Raw genomic sequence first — 20,319 nt, 5'->3', positions numbered from 1 at the left:
CGACGGGGCGCAGGGGTCCGGGAGGAAGTGTGCGCGGTGGGGGGCACCGCCCGACTCCGGGCAGTCATCCGGTGGGGCAGGTGCGGCCTCAGTCCTGCGACGAAGGGCAGGCCGGCCTGTTGCTAATGGTGTTGCGGCGAGTGGGCGGGAAAAGACACCACGGGGGGCGCGTTTCCAGGGTTCCGGGTGCGGATGTCGCGAACGTTCACAGCTCGGCCTGGCCCGCCACTCCCCAGGCAGGCCCGGGCTCTGTGCAGCCCGCTCGGGCTCCCTCACCTGCCGCCTGTGTGCTTAGGCAGGGCTGCTGGAGACCTCAGGATTCCCTCGCAGCCTCCAACCTGAGCGCGCTCCCCTAATCAGAACCTTTGCAGTTCCAGCCTGCAGGAAAATGACCCCAACGACAAAATTTTTAGAACCACTTGGCAAAAACCGCGTTAGGCAATTAAACGGACTTCGAAAAGTATTTAAACTGCACAGATCCATTTTGCTGATGAGCAAGCTGAGGCACGGAAAGGCCAGGACTTGACCAGTGGCACAGCTCCTAAATCAGCTAGGCTCTGACGCCAGTTCTGGTCCTTTTAGCTCTCTTGGCAAGGACTGCGGAGTTGTGCACCAAATATAGGTCGATTCCCCAAGGCATCCGTAAGTGCGGTGAGCCCCTCGGCAAGAACCGCACATGTTCCTATCTTGGTGTTGGGCACGTGTTTCATGGCGCAGTCCCGCGTGCCAAACGCGGGGTGGGGGCAGAGCATAGCTGAGCGCACTGGCGCCCAGGTGCTATATTCCGGGTTGGGACTCGGCAGTCCTGTGGAGGGGCCTGAGCTGCCGGCAGGGCGGAGCGGGGGCGGAGAGCTCGGAGCTGAGTCCACGAGGGCCACGGCGCCTGGGAGGCCGCAATCCGGGCGCCTGCAGCCGGCGAGGCGCGGGGTGACGCGCGGGGGCCCAGCTACCGTGACCTCCTCCGCGGTTGCCATGGTGACCGTGCACTATAAATAAAAAAAAAAAAGAGGAGGAATTTCAAACCCGTTTTCTACGGAGCTTGGCGGGAGGGGTGGGGGAGGTCTCTTTGAATCGAGTTTCCCATTTCACCTTCCCAGGCGGCAGGAGCGCTTCCCCCGCAGCCCAGCCGGGAAATTGCCGCCCCTCACGCCGCGTGGCGCCCCCGGAGGAAGCTAATTAGCGCAGCCCGGGGAGCTGGAGACAGGGGACCTGGCCCCGGGGAGGCAGGGCCCGCCTTTTGTGGGGAGGGGAAAGCGCCTACAAATTGTCCCCCCCCCCTTCCATCTCTCTAAGGCGCGCGCTCAGCCCAGCGCGGGCCGGGGCACGGGGCGCAGGCGGGAGGTCGCATCTGCAGCTTTGGCGCAATGAATCAGGCACGGCCGCCGCCGCCGCCGCCGCCGAGCGCGTCTGGCATCCGGAGTCTCCCGGGATCGAAAATAATTTGGGCAAAGCGGTGGGAGGTGTGTGCGCGCGCGTTCCGAGGGGAGGGCGGGGAAGCAGGCCGGGCGGGGTGCGCGGGGCGGGGGGAGGTGCCATCCGACAGCCCCGCTGTGGTGAGAACGGAGTTGACACTTCTTTCCTTTCCACTTACTGCGGCAAGTACCGCGAGGAAGCTTAACCCTGTCGCTGCTTGGAGCAGGAGACTCGGTGCAAGCGCCCTCCTGAGGGCGATCAGGGCCGGGGTCAGGGTGCAGAACCCTTTGGCAAGGGGTCCTTGTGGCTTGCTAGGTCAGCTCTCTGACTCTTCAGACTGGCGCTCCCACCTGGACATTCCTCAAGACATCATCTTGAATGCTTTTCTCGATATTTCCGTTTTTTCCTTTTCCAGATTCGGCTAGTGTCAACTCTGTTACCTCAGTTTCCCTACTTTTCCAAGACAGCGGTGTTTTTGTTTTTATTTTCCAGCTTTCTTGTCAGGAACCTTCGTTTGGGGATAATCTGCCTCGGGCCTTTGGCAGTTAAGAAACTGCAGGCATCTGAACCAACTCTCCCAAGCTAGTGTCCCTCAACAGCCGACTCTATCCAATCTAGTGTCGCTCATTATGGCTCAAAATGGCCGGGTTCCTGTTTTTGCTTCTGATGACAGAAATGTCACCGCTGCTGCATTAAGCACGCTCGGCGGGAACTTGGTTTGGAGCGAGAAGCTGGCGCCCAGCCCTGCGGAGCTGCTTGCCGCAGTTGGGAGGGGGTAGGCTGGCTGGCCAGTCGGCCTGGCTGAGGTCAGCCTTTGTCTTCACACCTTCCTGCCGGTCAGCCTGCCACTGTCCACTCACCGAAAACTGTGCAGGTTGCTTCCCTCAAGTGTGGCTCAGGGGAGTGAGTCTTTTCAGAACCTTGTGTCTGTTTGGCTCAGGGAGATGGCAGTAGAGGTGGGAAGCTCCTATCTTTTCCTTCCCATCCTATTCTAATTGGGAACGTGTCTGGAACTCATAGATCTTTGGTTTAGTACTGCCCGTTTGGTGGTAGCCAAATCTCAGAGCACCTTCTGCTTTAAGACTGGCAAGTTCCCCCTCCCCCCACATCAGGACTCCCTGGAACTGTTTCAGCATCTCCCAAGCTGCCACCCTGAGAATTTTCAGACCATTGGGCTTATGAGCCTGCAGATATGGGTTGGCCCAGGGATGGTCCTAGTGTTTTCTGAGAGGCATGTTGGTAGTACCCAAGAGATCAATGGTTCCAGGATCAAGCACATCATTGCATAAATCAGCGAACTGAGCAAACAGACTGTTGAGGATCTCTCCTTAAGTTAGGGACTCTGGCTAAGAGCATGGGCTCAGGAGGGGCTGGAGAGATGGTTCTGTGGTGAAGAGCAATGACTACCCTTCCAGAGGACCCAGGTTCAATTCCCAGCGCCCACTTGGTAGCTCACACATGTCTGCAGTTCCAGGGAACCTGACACCCATGGCACCAACACACATGGAGAAATGTGGGCTCAGGAGGCACTGATGATGTCGGCCAAGGGGGATTGTCTTTTTGGCCTGTGACTTTTGATTGAGCTGAGGTGATCCCGAGAAAACCGGGCCATGTCCTGAATAAGTTCCCTTCCTGCTGACAAGCTGTGAAAACATGGTGGTCAAAGTTGGTGAAGTCCACACTCAAGGTCCCGTCCCTGTTGCTTGTCAGCGTATGAGGATGACAAACGAACTCCTCTCCAGCGTCTGCCTGCCTGTCAGATTCTTGCTGTCATTGCTGCAGAAGAACTGGCAGAATGTCTGGGCTTTGTACATCAAGAGCACCTTGGTCCAGCCCAAATGCCTGTCTTAGAGTACATCCTAATAAATCCTAGCACTACCAAAAGAGTGGTACTAGGGGGAGCGGGCTCAGGGTCAGAGACATGAGCTCGTATGAAAAGCTCATGCCGGACAAGCATGAGGACCCCAGCTTGGGTCTTCAGCATTCACATAATAAGCCAGGTTGAGGTCAAGTTTGGTGTCTCACAGCTTTAGTTCCGGCATTTGGAAGCCAGAGGCTCACCGGTAGACCACTTTGTAGACCAGGCTGACCCCGAACTCACAGAGATCTGCCTGCCTCCGCCTCCTGAGTGCTAGGATTAAATGCATGAGCTACCACTATCCAACAAACTTCATTTCTTAAAAGACAGGATCTTGCCATGCAGTCAGTGGTGGAAGGAAGAGTCAGGTATGGTCCAGTGTACACAAGGCAGAGGCAGACGTTTCTGGGAGTTCAAGGAGACGTCTCTGGGAGTTCAAGTTTGGTCTACATAGTGAGATCCCCATCTCAAAAGCAAAAAAGAGGCAGAGGGGGAAAAAAGCAACTACACCAAGTTGTCCCCTGACCTCCACATGGGTGTGCCATTGCACGCACACACACACACACCCTACACAAACACACAAATAAAATTAAAAATAGGCCTGGAAAGATTCAGTGGTTAAAAAAGGCTGGCCTCGAACTCACAGAGATCCACCTGCCTCTGTCTCCTGAGGGTTGGGATTACAGGTATGCGACACCACTGACCAGCGTAAGAATGCTTTGTTTCCCGCTTTTCCCAGAAGACTCAAGTCCTTGTTTCCCAGTACCTGCGTTTGTTTGGTGACTTACAAACGCTTGTAACTTCAACATCAGGGAGATCCAGTGCCTTTGGCTTCCTTGAGTGCCTGCACCCATGTGTAAAGACCTACAAAATGGGAAATAGGGCTGGGGAGACAGCTCTAGGGTTAAGAACACTGACTGTAGTCAGGTGGTGGTAGTGCACGCCTTTAATTCCAGTACTCGGGAGGCAGAGGCAGGCGGTTCTCTGAGTTTTGAGGCCAGTCTCATCTGTCTGTGGAGCAAGTTCCAGCATAGACTCCAAAGCTACACAGAGAAACCCTGTCTTGAAAGAAAAAAAAAAAAAGAAAGAAAGAAAAAGAAAAAACACTGGCTGCTCTGGCTGGTTCGATTCCTAGCATGCACATCGTAGCTCATAACCATCTATAACTCCGGTTCCAGGAGATCTGGTACTCTTTTGACTTCAGAGGGCATCATACAGGCTCTTAATGCACATACATCAGGCAAATCATTCACACACATAAAATAAAAATAGTATTTACAGAAGATAGAAATAAATCTTAGAAATAAGATTTTTAGTAGGTCATGGTGGTTTATACCCTTAGTTCCCATAGTTGGGAGGGAAACATAAGTGTATCTCTAAGAGTTTGTGGTCATAGAGCGTTCCAGGCTATGTAGTGAGACCCTATCTCGAAAATAATTTATTTTGATTTTTAGAGACAGAATTTCTCTGTATAGTCCTGACTGTCCTGGAACTCACTCTGTAGTCCAAGCTGTCCTTGAGCTCAGAGATCCACCTGCCACTGCCTCCCACGTGCTGGGATTAAAATTGTGCACTACCACCACCCGGACGATAATATTAATTAAAAATTTTAATTATGTGCATATTGGGAGGCATGTATGTGTATGTGCCCTGGGAGGCTAGACGAGAATGTCGGATCCTCAGGAACTGGAGTTACTGGCAGTTGTGAGTCACCTGACATAGGTTCTGGGAATCGAACTCAGGTCCTCTGTAACACCAGTACATGGTCTTGATTACTGAGCCATCTCTCCAGTCCCTACAAATGACTCTTAAAATAAAGCAAAGCAAATAATAGCAAAAAGCCCCATCTGAATTAGCAAAACATAGAAGATGAGGGGAAAACAGTGCCTTAGGCCAGACAAGGGAGGAAGCAGCCAATCTGGAGAAACTAAGGACACTAGATGTGCCTGGGATGGAGTTGGACTGAAGGGTTATTGCAGCCTAAATTAAAGATTGAGCTCAAGTCTGGAATATAGGACCAACTGAGCCAACATTCCAAGCCAGCCACTTTCCAAGACTTTCTCACCACTGGCAGGTTCGTCCGGTACCAAAGGTCACCATTTTTCAGGTAGAGAAACTGAGTCAATATAACTGGTGTCTTTCACCTGACTGGCTTGAGGGACCTCGGGACAGGACCTCAAAACTCTGGGACTGTGTCGTGCCCAAAGACAGTCTGAATTTTTGGAAGATGATGCAGTTTAGAGGATGAGTCTGGTCTGGGGAGCCCCTCGAAGTGGAGGGGAGAGTGATGATCCCCTAAAGGTCTGTACTGGAGAGACTGCCGGGCGCCTCCCCTTGAAGTCTCCCTACAGTCTCTGGCTATGTTGAGTCAGCCAAAATGATGTCACCGCTTCCGTGCAGCCTGTGTCCCCTGACCTGGAAGGCGCCTGCCAGGGGCACCAGTCGAGCCTGAGGAAGGCTGGGCAGCTGTCCAGGTCACTCTGTCACAGTTGATTTAGAGGAACTGGAGGTGTTCAGAACCATCAGAAGCAGCCGAGTGTCTGAGACCTCAAGCCCATAAGTTACGCTGTTCACTGTGCTGCTCCCCAAGAGTCTGTGATGACTTCCTGGGGACTGGGTTCATCAAAATCAGTTTATGCCAAAGGAAATTAATTTCCATCTCTCTGAGATGGGTGTGGGGAAAGGAAAGAGCATCTCTAGAGGTAGGCCTGTGATGGTACTGCAGGGAGATGGTGGGATGGGGTCCTGTACACTGGTCACAGTACCATTGGTCCTTGGGCAGGGAGCCTAAGGCCATAGGCCCTGCCCATTATAGGGAAGGGAGTAACCTGGATTTCTAAGATGCCTCCTAGGATTAAACACGGTGGTACATACCTATAATCCCAACATCAGGGAGGGGGAGTTGTGACAACCTGACTTTGACATTAACATGGCCTGAAGAACAGATTCCAGGCCTGACAGACCTGTTTAAAAAAACAGCAAAACCCAAGCAAAAGTTTGGGGAACAGAAACCCAGTTCTTGCTCTTTGTTAATTCTTTCTCAACTCTCTCCCTTCTGTTTCTACAAATATTTTCTTTTGTGCATCTGCTGTGTGCCAGGCATTGTCCTGTGTGTGCGTGTGTGTGTGTGTGTGTAGGTATGGGCGTGTGTGCCCACACAATGGTGGGCAAGGCGTGCTCATGATCAGTTAAGCCTGACAGACTAGTAGCAGGGGAGTAGGAAATACCCAGTCTGGAAGAGGTCCAGGAGGGCCGTAAACTAGAGTGCCGAGGCCAGCTACTCCAGCGAGACCTGCAAAGACCTCTCCGAAGAGGAGAGGACAATGACAGAACTTTCTGGAAAACAGCTCTTCAGTTAGGAAACACCTTTTAAAAACCTCTCGCCTCAGCAGGGTGCAGTTGCTTGGGAAGGAGGAAAGAGCCTGTGCTGGATAGCAGCCCACAGACCCGAAGGCTGGGGACTCTGGGCAGGGCCCCCTGAGGAGCCTGGCTGCCACCTGCAGCCACCTGTGCCTCTCAGTCTGGGGCCTGGGCAGGTGGCATGATGGGGTTGCAGACCTGGCTCCACCTCTAGGAGTGTCTGCCTTATTAGGAAGAGACCAGTAATTCCGCACGTTTCCGAGACAACTGCGGATTGTCGACGAGACAAAAATTCCAACAGGTACTGGTATAAAATTCTTCGGTGAGACAGCTCTGGGATCTATTTTCTTTCTTCTTATTTTAAATTCAAGGTCTCCTGCAGCCCAGGGTGGCCTTAAACTCACTCTATAGACGATCTAAGATAGGGCATTGTGTCTGTTTTGGTTTTTTCTTCTATCTATCTATCTATCTATCTATCTATCTATCTATCTATCTATCCATCCATCCATCCATCCATCCATCCATCCATCTATTTATCTATCCATCTATCTATCTGTCTTTGTTTATTTTCAAGGGTTTCTTTTTTGTTTGTTTGTTTGTTTCTCTGTAGCTTTGGAGCCTGTCCTAGAACTCGATCTGTAGACCAGGCTGGCCTACGAACTCACAAAGATTCATCTATCTCTGCCTCCCAAATGCTGGAATTAAACGCATGAGCCACCACCGCCTGGCCAAGACAGAGTTTCTTTGTGCAGCCCTGACTGTCCTGGAACTCTCTCTGTAGACCAGGCTGGCCTCGAACTCACAGAGATCTGTCTGACTTTGCTTCCCAAGTGCTGGGATTAAAGGCATGTACCACCACTATCCTGCAGACTTTGTATTTTGTATGAGGTAAAGAAGCGCTCTACCAAATGAACTACATTCTAGTTTTTCTTGCTTATGTAGCCCAGACGGTCCTAGAACTGGAATTACAGGCAGATACCTCCACAACCATTTTTTTTTAAGTGCCAGCTTCAGAAGCAGTTGTAAACACAGCTTCAGTTCAAACAGGGCCCCGAGTTCCCCTCCAGACAGAAACTACTGGATAGGAGGACCCTGGGTGCCACCCTGCCACATATGCACACACACGTCTTCCTGCCATGGAGCAGCAAATCCTGGTTCCTTCACACAGGCCTAGCTTTCATCCTGTCGCAAGGGAATAGTTCTGATCCATTAGCATAAAGACAGGAAGAGACAGAGTCCTCGGAAGGTTCTAGGGTCCTCAACCTATTCGTTGTTGTTGTTTTGTTTTTCCTTAGTTTTCTTATACACGAATCTAATATTGTCGGGGTGGGGGAGGGGGTGCACATAATCCACGGCACACCTATGGAGGTCGAATGAGTTGGTTTGCTCTTTCTACCATGTGACTCCCAGGGATCAGGTTTGGCAGCCAGAGCTCTACCTTCCCAGTCAGCTCAGTGATCTTTATTTATTTTTATTTTTTCTTTCTTTGAGGCCTGGTCTCGCATAGTGCCTTTACAGGTGCTTGTGTCTTTACCTCCCAAGTGCTGAGATCACAGGTCTGCGACACCATAGCCAGCTTGTCGAGTCCTTGGTGTCCTCCCCTAGCCCAGTATCAGGCGAGACTGTAGTGTCCTCCCAGGGCTTCTGTGGGGCTGACTTTGCTTTAGAAGTGCACAGATAACTAATAGAAGACAGGGGCATGGCTGTGTCTTATTTTTGGACCCCAACAAATGACCATGAAATTTGTAGTGGAAGGGGTCTGTCCAAAGGGCATGCTTAAGTGTGAGGGCCTACAGTTTGGACTGGACCCCTGGGTGCAGATGCCAACAAATCCACCAAATGCGTCTCTAGTGGTCGGGGTCTGATCAGTGGTTTGGAAGCACTCGGTGGAAGCCAGGAAAACTAACCAACAGTTCAGAAAATTGACTGTAAAGAGAAGCCACAACCAAAAAGATAGATCTTAGAAAGCCCTATCGTTTGGCTCATGGTGCCTGAGGATGCTGAGATACCTTTGCCTGGAATGACAGAGACCTGAGAGTTGCTGGGCCTCCAGGCGCCTGTAGCGCCTCCCTCCCAGCTTCCCAGAACCGCAGGTCCACAGAGACAGTAGAAATTCTGCAACAAGCACAGCCGGCCTTGTGTAGTCTAGAGAGGCTTAACTCCTTGAGCCTTTCTAGGCAGTCCTTGCCTCGCTCCTCAGTATGCTCTCTGCCGGTTTGGCGACAGTGTTTCCTGAGAGACGCCATGAGCCATGTGTAGTGATGCTAGACGCTGGACTCCCAGAGCCCCTGGAGGGAAAAAAAAAATATGCTGGTAGATCATTCTCAACAGAGGCAAGCTGGGGAGCTAGGATTGAACTCAGTGGTAGGCAGAGTGACTGTCTAGCGTGCAAAGGCACTAGGTCCGACTGCCAGCACCCCCACACCACCAACACTGTCACCGCTGCAAAACCTACTGACATAGATAAGCAATAAAATAAAGAAGCCAGTCAATAAACAAATGTCGAACCATGCCAGTGGGCTCCTGGGGGTATGTCAGCTGGATTTGGGGCTGGGGGTCTTACAGCAAAGGCTCACCTGGCCGGGGGTGACTTCCTGGGCTCCAGCTAGAGTTGCCAGCTGTGTGACCTGGAAATGGGCACCGCGTCGTGCGCTGCTTTTCCGCCTTTGGAGGGGGAATGACGGGGCCGCCTGTTCCACAGGCTGTGAGGCGTCAGTGAGCTGTCACATGCATGTCCCTCCAAACAGTCCCGTGTGCCAGGTCAGGACTCTGCAGGTGGTAACTAAGAAATAGAACCAGCTACTGTTTGGCTAAGGGGATCTGGCCATGCACACGGAAGGGAAAAAAATGTCCCCAGGCCGAGAACAAGGACCAAGGTAAGAGAGGTGACTGTCATACTACAGAGCACACAGTGTGGCGTGCTTGAAACTCTGTTGACTCTCATCCCGTCCTGTGGTATCATGCTCCCATCCACCCCTGTTGAGATTGGTCAAGCCTTGACCTGAGATGTGACTAAGTCCTTGGCTGCGCAGGTGACTGCTGTACTGGGGAATCTCCTGTCTGGAGCTCCCAGTTGGTGGCCGAGCACAGACAGAGACACCACTCGAAGCCGCTTGCTTGCTGAGTGCCAGGAAGGCCTTCCACATAAGATCCCTTCAGACAAGGGCAAGAGGACCTTCAGACAGATGGAACAGCCGGGAAGACAGGACAGCGAGCCCGCCTCAAAGGGAAAGCGTGGAGGCTTTGGGTCTAGGGCTAGTGCGTGTCTGGGAACCCTCCATTGGCAGGTTTCCTTAACAGGTTAGGGTGTCCCCTTCTGGGCTTCTAACTCAAGTCCTGGCAGTGACCTAAGAGGTTAAGTCCAGTTTTGCTTCAGGGCCTGCCCAGGAGCTAGGGATAGGGGCGCCAGTTGCCCCGTCCCTCCCTCCCACTCCAGAGATGGAAGTGTTTGGCAAAGCAACAAGGCAGCCTTTGTGTCCCTCTGTGGGTCCAGGCACGTCTGGCCCAGCCTAGGCGGCTGCTGGTTTCAGTGCCCTGTGATCCCAGTCAGGCGGGGCCGGGTGGGGCACGCAGGGTGTTTGTCCCGCCGTTCCCAACGTGGCTGTCTCTTGTCCCTTGTTCTCTCCATCAGGGCTCTGCAGGTGGTAAAGCCTGTGCTGGAGACCCAGCCAGGTAGCAGAGGGTGGATATTGTCACAGGGTGAGGGTGGACAGCTCGGCACATGCCAGGCTCCTATGTGCTATGTGACAGAGCCAGTGCAGAGTGAGCCCCTGTGTGCATTTGGGTGAGGACGTGATTCTGGGTGTGAGGGTCTGGCCTGAGGCACATGAACAGCCCCCAGCCTGCTCAGAACAGAGCATCGCTGTCTTGATTGCACCAACAATAAGGCCTCTTTCTCGGCGCATAATGTCCCCTCTGTATTGTCTGCTGCACGGCCTTGGTGACGATAATTTTAAGGCCCAAATCTTTCTCATGGTTGGGGGTGGGGAGGTCCGCTATAGACTTGCACCCTCATGGGGGCAGCAGAGGGAAGCGGGGACTCCTAGGAGCCTTTCCCTATCTGAAAAGTCTGTGATCCCCTCCTGATTGATCTGCTACTCCCTTTCAAACCCTGCCCACCAGACTTCAGGGGCCTGGGGATCGCTTTAAAGACACTGATTCTAGCAGCCCTCTTTTCGGCCACTGCTGGCCTCTACAGACCTGTACATTATCCATGTCCACTCTTGGGTTTTCCTTCCAGTGGCTGTCAGCTTCTGCGTTCTCAAATTCTTCTAGGTGATGAAGAATGCTAAGAGTCTTTGGTGGGGTTCAGTCCATCAGCATTCGCCATGTTAGATGGTAGTGCAGCTGGTTTAGTGACAGAGCTGACACTGACAATGTGTAAGCTGCTGGGTTTGCTCCCCAGAGAAGAACATGTGTGCGTGCTCATACACACTCAGTTCACATTAGACACTAAACGGAAAACTTAAAGACATAGATTTGTTTATTTAAAAATAATAATAGGACTGGGTGTGGTGGCACATGCCTTTAATCCCAACATTTGAGAGGAAAAGGCAGGTGAATGGATCTCTGTGAGTTCGAGGCCAGCCTGGTCTACTGGTCTACACAGTGGGTCATAATAGTCAGGGTTATATGGAGAGACCTGTCTCAAAAACTAACAAACGGGGACTGGAGAGATAACTCAGCAGTTAAGAGTTACAACTGTCTATAGCTCCAGTTCCAGGGGATCTGACATCTTCACACCAATGCACATAAAATAAATGTTAAGAAATTGAAAAAAAAGATAAACGAACAAAAAAATTAGTAAAATCACAATAGGATTTGGAATGTGGTAGTCCACACTTATGAAAACAACACTTAGGGGGTGGAGAGATGGCTCAGAGGTTAAGAGCACTGCCTGCTCTTCCAGAGATCCTGAGTTCAATTCCCAGCAACCACATGGTGGCTCACAACCATCTGAAATGAGATCTGGTGCCCTCCTCTGGCCAACAGGCAGACATGCAGACAGAATACTGTATACATAACAAACAAATAAATCTCAAAAAAAAAAAAAAACAAAAAACCAAAACCCAACACTCAGGAGGCTGAAGTGAGAAGATCACTAGCAATTCAAGGCCAACCTGGACTACAGAGAGTTCAAACGCAACCTGGGACTACTTAGAAAACCCTGCTTCAACCCAAATAAATTGAATTAAAGCTTCATTAGACCTAGGGATGTGACTTGGTGGTACAATACTTGTCTAGCTTTCAGGAGGGTCTGCATTTGATCCATGGTGCTGTGCAAATGGAAACAAACAACAACAACAAAACCCAACCAAATAAATACAAAGAAAAGTTCCATCTCTTGCAGTCACAGTTGATACTTTTCTCTTTGTAGGTTTTTGAGATAGAGTTTCTCTGTGCAGCCTGCCTCTGCCTCTGAGTGCAGGGATAAAAGGCTTGCACTACCATGCCATGCCACATCCGACCGACTATGAATTTTATTTCTAATTAAAAATATTTTTTGTGTGGGACTGGAGAGATGGCTCGGTGGTTAAGAGCGTTACCTGCTCTTCCAAAGGTCCTGAGTTCAATTCCCAGCAACCACATGGTGGCTCACAATCATCTGTAATGAGGTCTGGTGCCTTCTTCTGGCCTGTGGGCAGACACACAGACAGAATATTGTATACATAATAAATAAATATTTTAAAAAATATTTTTTGTGAGTATAGCTGTTTGGTCTACATGTATGTCTGTGCACAATGCATGTGCCTAGTGTTCTTGGAGACCAGAAGACAGGGAACTAGCTGTTTTCTTGTCTTCAAGATGGTCTCCTGCAATCCAGGCTGGCCTTGAATTCTCTTCATAGCTAACCCCTGAGAACCTGCCTCTGCCTCCGGAGAGGTAGGATCACAGCTTGGTCATCACACTTTAGGCAATTAGCTTATTTGTTTTTTGTTTTGTTTCTTTGATAGGGTCGCATCTAGCCCAGGCTACTTTCAAACACACTGTGTGACCAAAGATGACCTTGAACTCCTGATCCCTCGTGCCAGAGTTTTTAAGGTGCTGAAGATGGAACCAACATGCTAGCCCTACCAACTGAGCTACACCCACACTCCAACTTGCTCTTTTTAAATTATTATTATTACTATTATTTAAAGATTTATTTCTGGTTTTATGTATGAATATTTGCCTACATGGATGTGTGTGCACTGCGTATACTCTTTGCAGTTCCAAGAGGGCAGGAGAAGGTGTTGGATCCCATGGAACTAGATTTACCAATGGTTGTGAGCTGCCATACGGGAATCGTACGTGAGTCCTCTGGAAGAGCAGCCAGTGCTCTCGTCCACTGAGCCACATCTCCAGCCCACCAGTGAGTTTTTGTTGATTAACTTTAGCCCATTTGCCTAACTACCATTTTTTTTTTAATGTATTAGTTTCAAGACACTAGTGTAGCCCTGACTGCCTGGGTTAGCTTTGAATTCTCAGACATCCACCTGCCTCAGCCTTCTGACTGCTGGGATTAAAGGAGTGCGCCACCACTCCCATTCTGCCTGAATCTATAACACTATGAATTTATTGCTCGCTTGGACAGTCTGTACACCGAGCTATGTAGATCTTTCAGTTGTCAACACATTTCATTTTATTTCAGTTGTCAACACATTTCATTTTACTGTATTAAATAATCATCTTCATTGATATCACTTCATTATATCAGAGATGTTCCAGAAGGTGTAAATCCAACCTCCTAGGATAGAGAATAGAACTCTGTCATCAGCAACAAATATTGTCCGTTGTTTCCTTGAAGTGAGTGACCCATTTCATTGTTGTTGGGGAAACAGCTATCAGAGATCAGAATCTGAAGCTTGGGGTTTAAACATTTTTTGTATGCTCTTCTGAAATGGGGTCTCACAGTGTGGCCCAGACTGGCTTCTAACGCCAGCTTCAGGGCATATTTCTTCCTGAGCTTTTACTGCAGCTAGGGCAACAGATGCATGACCCCTCACCCTGCCCCTGAGTCTTTCTTATCAAGTTAAAATGAAGTCCCACTCTTTAAAAAAAGAGGGAGAGCACCAGGGTCTAGGGAGATAGCTCAGGGGTAAAGCTACTTACCATGTAAGGAAGAGGACCAGATATGGATTCCCCAGAACCAATGTAAATGCTAGTTGGGCGTATGGCCTGCCATCAGTTCCAGTCTCACTGGGGATCCCAGAGCCAAGCTGGCTATCCAGACTAACTGTATTGTAGAGCTCTGAATTTGATTGGAGACTCTGCCTCAGTAACGTGCAAGAGAGATGATGATTCGAACATCAACCTTGGGCCTGCACTCTCACACATGTACACTCTCATACACATAATACATGCCCACATACTACAAACACACACACACATGCACACACACACACACGAGAAAATGGAAAGAAAGTCAGGTGTGGTGGCACACAGATTTAATCGCAACACTCAGAGAGGCAGAGGCAGGTGGATGCCAGTAGGCTAGCCTGGCCTACAAAGCCAGTTCCAGGAAAGTCAAGGCTGTTACACAAAGAAACAAACAAAAACAAAAAAGAAAATAAAAAGCTGGTTGATGGACCAGTGAGACAGTGGAGTGGGTAAAGACACTGGCTGAGTAAGCTAGAGATCTGAGTTTGGTTCCCGGAAGCCATGAAAAGGAAGAAATCATAAAAAGGAGAGGACCAAATGAACGAACTTGTCCTCTGACTTCCTACACTCTGGCATTTGAACCCACAGTCATACCATGTGTGCACATAATAGCAGTAAAAATTTGGGGGCTGATGAGATGGCTCAGCAGGTAAGAGCACTGGCTGCTCTTCCAGAGGACACAGGTTCAAATCCCAACATCCATATGGCAGCTCACAACCATCTGAAACTCTGTTCCAAGGATCCAATGCCTTCTTCTGGCCTTTTGGGCACTGCAGTGCACACACATACATGCAGGCAAGCATGCATATAAAAGCAGAAATAAATCTTTAAATAATAACAACTTGAAAAGAGCTAGTTGGGGTGTGGGTGTAGCTCAGTTGGTAGTGCTAGCATGCTGGTTCCATCTTCAGCACCTTAAAAACTATGGCTTGATGTCACATGACTGTAATTTCAGCACCTAAGAGGTAGAGGCAGAAGGATGAAGAGTTCAAGGTCATCTTTGGCCACACAGTGTGTTTGAAAGTAGCCCGGTCTAGGTGAGACCCTATCAAAAACAAAACAAAATAAAAACAAAATAAAAACAAAACAAAACAAAACAACACAAGCAGACAAATAAGCTAATTGTGATGTCCCAGCTATGATCCTACCTCTCTAGAGGCAGAGGCAGGTTCTCAGGGGTTAGCTATGAAGAGAATTCAAGGCCAGCCTGGATTGCAGGAGACCGTCTTGAAGACAAGAAAACAGCTAGTTCCCTGTCTTCTGGCCTCCAAGGACACTAGGCACACACATTGTGCACAGACATATATGTAGACCAAACAGCTATACACACAAAAAAAAATTTAATTAAAAATAAAATTCATAGTCTGGCATGGCAGGGTGGTATATTCTTTTAATCTCAGGACTTGGGAGAGAGAAAGAGGTGGATCTCTGTGAGTTTGAGGCCAGCCTGGTTTACAAAGTAAGTTCAGGGATAGCCAAGGCTGTTTATTACACAGAGCAGCCCTGTATTCTTGGTATGTGTGAATTTTGCAGGCCGTCTCATAAGGCCTTAAGTAGATGTGTATTCAAGGTTGAGATTTAGTAAAATGACAATTTTACTGATTAGCTTTGTTCTTAAGTGAAACCAACTTTTCAATAATTCCTAGCAGACTGGACGGTCATTGCCCTGATCGGTATAAAACACCAACAATTTAACCCTCGGTAGCTGGCACCATTAGTACTGGTGTCAGCAGATGGAGAACTCAGATAACACCTTCGTAGTATCAGTAGCATAATTTTGATCTTGACTATTCCTAGGAATCCCCCAGCAGCCCTGCCTGGAGAACTGAAGCCCTAGTTCTCGAAGTCTCCTGTGCTCTGTGCAGCGACGGGCTGCTTCTTACGTATCCCACATGGGTCCTCTTTTCTCATTCCTGCACTCAACTGAGATTTTTGTTTTTCTTTTTCTTGGCAGAGGCTTCTCTGGGGAGATGACATTGGCTTTGATGGATAGTCTGGATGTCAGAAGATAGAGACCGGGAACATGTTCTCGGCAGAGAGAAGGGCATTGGCAGAGTCCTAGAGAAACACACGGTTGGGTAGAGTGGCTCAGGCCTGTGATTCCATCACTCAGGAGGCTGAGACGTGAAGAATGCCACCAGCTCAAGAGTGGATTCCCCAAACAAAGGAAAACAAAAGTAAGAACAGGAGGAGTGAGTGGATGGAGGCTCGCAGATGCTAGCCCGGGAGGGCAGGCACCACAGAGAGGCAGCGAGGGCTGGAAGTCACAGGTGAACCTAGAGAGAGGCAGAACCAGAGAAGAGAGGTCCCTTCTTCAACAGGCCTTCCCCAGCGGCTGGGCTGCTTGGCGGTGTCCTTGAGGCCTGTTCAGTCAACACAGAGGGACGTTTGCTTCTGGCCTGTGATTGGCTGAGTGTGGTTTCTTGCTCAGAACTCAGCCAAGCGTCTCCACAGGTTTCTGCGCTGACACCCGGCTTTTCCTGTGGTTTAGTGGTGACAGTGAGCAGCCCCACCCAGTTTGCTGTGCCCAAGTGTGAGGGTGACCTTGGCAGGTGGCTACTGAGGAGAGAGATTGGTAGTGGTGACAAGCTCATGTACACCATTAGGGGAAAGCGTTATCTTTAAAAAATAATTAGTTATTAAATTTATTCTTGTGTGTGTGGGTGTTTTGCCTACATGTATGTATATGCACCGCATGCAGTCAGTGCCTGTGAATGTCAGAAGAGGATGGCAGATCCACTGGAACCGGAGGAGCCAGCATGTGGGTGCTGGCTATCAAACCCAATCCTCTAGAAGAGCAACCAGTGCTCTTAACTGCTGAGCCTTGTCTCCGACCCCTTTGTTTCTTTGAGATTGGGTCTCACTAGGTAGTCGTGGTTGACCTGAACTCTATGTAGACCAGACCCAGAGTGTCATCTGCTGCAGCCTCTAAGCACTGAGAGCCAAGGTTTGCATCTTTTCACCGGGCTATGCCCCACCCTCTTTTTTTTTTCTTTTTTTTTTTCCAGACGGGATCTCATGTGGCCCCAGACTCAGTTTGTAATGGAGGATGACCCTAAACTCCAGATCCTCCTCCGGCTTCTACCTTACAAGGGCTGGGGTGACCAGCTTGTGCCACCGCAGGGGGCCTTTTGTTTGCTCTAAAAAATATTTATTTAGATAACATGTGCGCGCATGCGCACGCACGTCTGAGGGCACGCATAGGGAGGGTTGCTGGTTAGGCTGGGTTGTTTTTGTTTCTGGTGTATAGCATACTCCACGTTAGCTAATATTGGAGCTTCCCACCTCACCTCAGGAGTGCTGGGACCACAGATGCTTGCCACATCCATCTTTTTATATGAGTCTTGGGCACCGAGCTCCAGTCAGGCTTGTGAAGCAAAGGTTTTTACCTGCTGAACCATGTCACTAATGTTACTAATCCTTTTTTTTTTTTTTTTGAGATAGGATCTCCTGTAGCCCAGGCTAGCCTTGAGCCTGCTATGCTGCTATGTAATAAGAACAATCTTTTTCTTTTTTATTAAAATGTTTTTTTCGAGATAGTGTTTCTCTGTGTAGCTTTGGAGCCTGTCTTGGAACTCACTCTGTACACCAGGCTGGCCTCGAACTCACAGAGATTCTCCTGCCTCTGCCACCCAGCCTAAGGATAATCTTCAACTACTGAGTCCGCTGACTCCACCTCCTAAGCTCTAGAGTAAAGGTACGTGCCCCTGTGCCTGGGTTCGTTTTGTTTTAGGCAGGCTCTCACTGTGTCGCTGTGTAGATCAGTGCCTAGCCTCAGCCTCCCCAGTTCAAGGGTCATAGGCATATGCCACCAAACCTGCCAATTCCTGACCGTTTAAAAAAGATTTATTTTTATTTGATGCGTATGGTGTTTTGCCTATATTATTATTTGCATCATATACATGCTGTGCCCAAGGAGGCCAGAAGAGGGCGACAGATCCCCCTGGAACTGGAGTTAACAATGGTTGTAAACTGCCTTGTGGGTGCTGAGAATGGAACTCAGGTCTTCTGGAAGAGCAGGAAGTGGTCTTCACCCCTGAACCATCTCTCCAGCCCAGTTTCTGTCTTGCTGTAGGCCATGAATGCTAGGCTCTAGTCATATGAAAGCAGAGCTTGCAGAACTGATCCTGACCTGGGCCATTCCTCCTCCAAGGGCCCTGTCTCCAACCAGGACTGTCTCAGAGCTGCTGGGACTTGCTTAGTTCCTGTCCAGGTTGGACGCAGAGAGACACGATTTGTGTCCACCTGTGTACCTGAGCTGGGTAGCTGGACTGGGCCTGGATATGTCACTCGTGTGTTCACAGTCGTGCTGTGTGACTGTATGGGCACAGTCTCTGCTGCACGTGTTTGGGATCATGATATATGGTGGGCCCTGCAATACAAAGATGTTTGTCAGTTGGGCAGTGGTGGTGCATGCCTTTAATACCAGCACTCAGGAGGCAGAGACAGGGGGATCTCTGTGAGTTTGAGGCCAGCCTGGTCTACAGAGCGAGTTCCAGGACAGGCTCCAAAGCTATAGAGAAACCCTATCTCTAAAAAGCAAAACAAAACAACAACAACAAAACAAAGCAGAAAGATGTTCGCCAACTGAATATTTTATCACAAACATCGAGTCGTGTACATCTTTGCACCTGTGTCCCCTGCTGAACAGTGTGAGTTCGGAGGCCTCTGTAGGGTGTGAGGGTCACTGGGACGGGTGGGGGTGGGGTTTTGTTTGTTCTTGCTTTATTTTTGAGAAGTGGCCTGAAACTCACAGAGATCCATCTGCCTCTGCTTCCCAAGCACTGGGATTAAAAGACTGTGTCTCCACACCCAGCTGGATGGGTGTTTTGTTCTGAAGGTTTGCTAGTGTGTGTCTTGGCCAAGCCCTACAGAATTAGGCCAGCTGAGGTAGAGGATGGGGGTCTGTGCTGGAGGCCAGTGGGAACCCACAACTAGGAGGATTGACTGGGAATAAACATGTCCCCACCTGCCAAGGAAGCACCCCCAGCTCTTAAGGTCAGTCAGAGTGGGGTGGCTGGAGAAATGGGCCTGAGAACCAAATCACCCCATCTCCCATGCCCTGGTAGCCTGAGCCTGGGCCCCCTGCCCTGTGCCTACCTACATATAACTGGCTGCAAGTACTTTGTATTCTGGAAGCGGGGCAGGGGCCAACTTCAGCTCTTAGTGCACCACCAAGATAAAGCTGAGGTTCCAGAGAGACTCAGCCAATTGAGCCATGCCTGATGTTAATTTCAGCGATCCATCATTTATTTAAAAAATATATATTTATTGGCGGTAGCCTGGGAATCTAGCGGTCTCCGTACCTGATTAGGGGCAAAGGGGCATACTACTGTTCTGAATTTAACAGATGAACACAAAGAGCCCATGAAGTTGAGTGATTTACAAAGTACCTGTATGCTGGTACTAGGCCTGTCCTCTGCCACAGCTCCCTTGTCCTGAACTTTTCCATCCTTCCCTGGATGCTCCTGGCCTCTGAGCCAAAACCTGCCAGGAGAAGGCAGGTAGGGCTAGACCAGGCTTGAGCCCCAGTGTGATACAAGAGCCCAGGTCAGATCCTAGAGAGAAGTCAAATGACCGAGGTGACACCACCTTGTCCTGACTTTATGTCTGCCTGGACACTCCTCAGCACACCACAGGACCAGGACCACAACCACCACCCCCGCACCCCACTCCAGCCCCCAGTAGCTACATTCAGATTGGCAACACTTTTGGGACTGTCTGTGACCCTGAACAAAGGTTGCTGGAGGCTAGCACGAGATGAGATGGGAAGGTGGAGACAGAAGTGATAAAGGGATGTTTATGTCTCCTCTCCTGATGTTTGACTCTTGGGCCCCGGTTTCTTTCAGAACCCTTGTTTCCCCATCTGTCAAGTGGGCACAAAGGTTGCCTCTCCTAGTGCTCATAGCAGGCACCCAGAGGAGCAGAGGGAGAATAGGGAGGGGTGAGGTGGGCAGGGCATCCTAGGGACTCTCAAGTCGGCCCTGGAATTGGGCAGGGTGCAGGGAAGAGGAGGCGCAGATGTGCGCTTGTCTCACACGAGCAGCCACATTTAGCCACTGAGTCGGGACTGAAATATTCCTGAGGGAGAAGAACCCTGAGGCTTTAGGGCGGCAACGGCTCGGGCTCTCGTCAGTGGGGAGCTGGGAAGGGATGTTGTCACCATCTGCCTCGTGTCTGTCTGTGACTAAAATAATACTGGGGTGAGACTCGCCGCAGGCACGGGCCCAGCCGTAAGGTTCCCCAGAAAAGGGAGGGGCCCGGGGGTTGCTGGAAACCTTGTGGGGAGCAGTTAAAGGGAGGGGTGTCTGGGGTAGCCCTAGTCTCTCGCCTCCCGAGGGACCACAAAAACACGGGGGGGGGTGCATGGGCGTAGACACATTCAGGTGGGATTGGCCTCATTTTTGGGGTCCAGATGATCCCCCCAAGACCTGCCAGGGTCAGCTCCAGGAAGAAAAGCATGTGTTGAGGTCCCAGTAAAGCAGAAACAGCACAAGAACAAAGTCAGAGAGACAGCCCAGTGCCTGATTCGGCTTCCACTAGCTTGT

General features: G+C 50.1%; 1 protein-coding gene across 1 annotated transcript; it reads right to left on the bottom strand.

The window, feature by feature from the left end:
* Nucleotides 1–463: 463 nt before the first annotated feature.
* On the bottom strand, nucleotides 464–1,412 carry LOC146891687 (uncharacterized). The gene is made up of 2 exons (XM_085676545.2): nucleotides 1,090–1,412; nucleotides 464–986 (listed from the first exon to the last, which is right to left on the bottom strand). The coding sequence occupies exon 2, from the start codon at nucleotides 972–974 to the stop codon at nucleotides 579–581; it is 396 nt and encodes a 131-aa protein (XP_085532671.1). The 5' UTR covers nucleotides 975–986; nucleotides 1,090–1,412; the 3' UTR covers nucleotides 464–578.
* Nucleotides 1,413–20,319: the final 18,907 nt, after the last annotated feature.

The sequence above is a fragment of the Myodes glareolus genome, chromosome 13, assembly GCF_982192425.1.
Source record: "Myodes glareolus chromosome 13, mMyoGla1.1, whole genome shotgun sequence".
Lineage (NCBI taxonomy): Eukaryota > Metazoa > Chordata > Mammalia > Rodentia > Cricetidae > Myodes > Myodes glareolus.
This window is presented reverse-complemented; position numbering and strand designations above follow the sequence as displayed.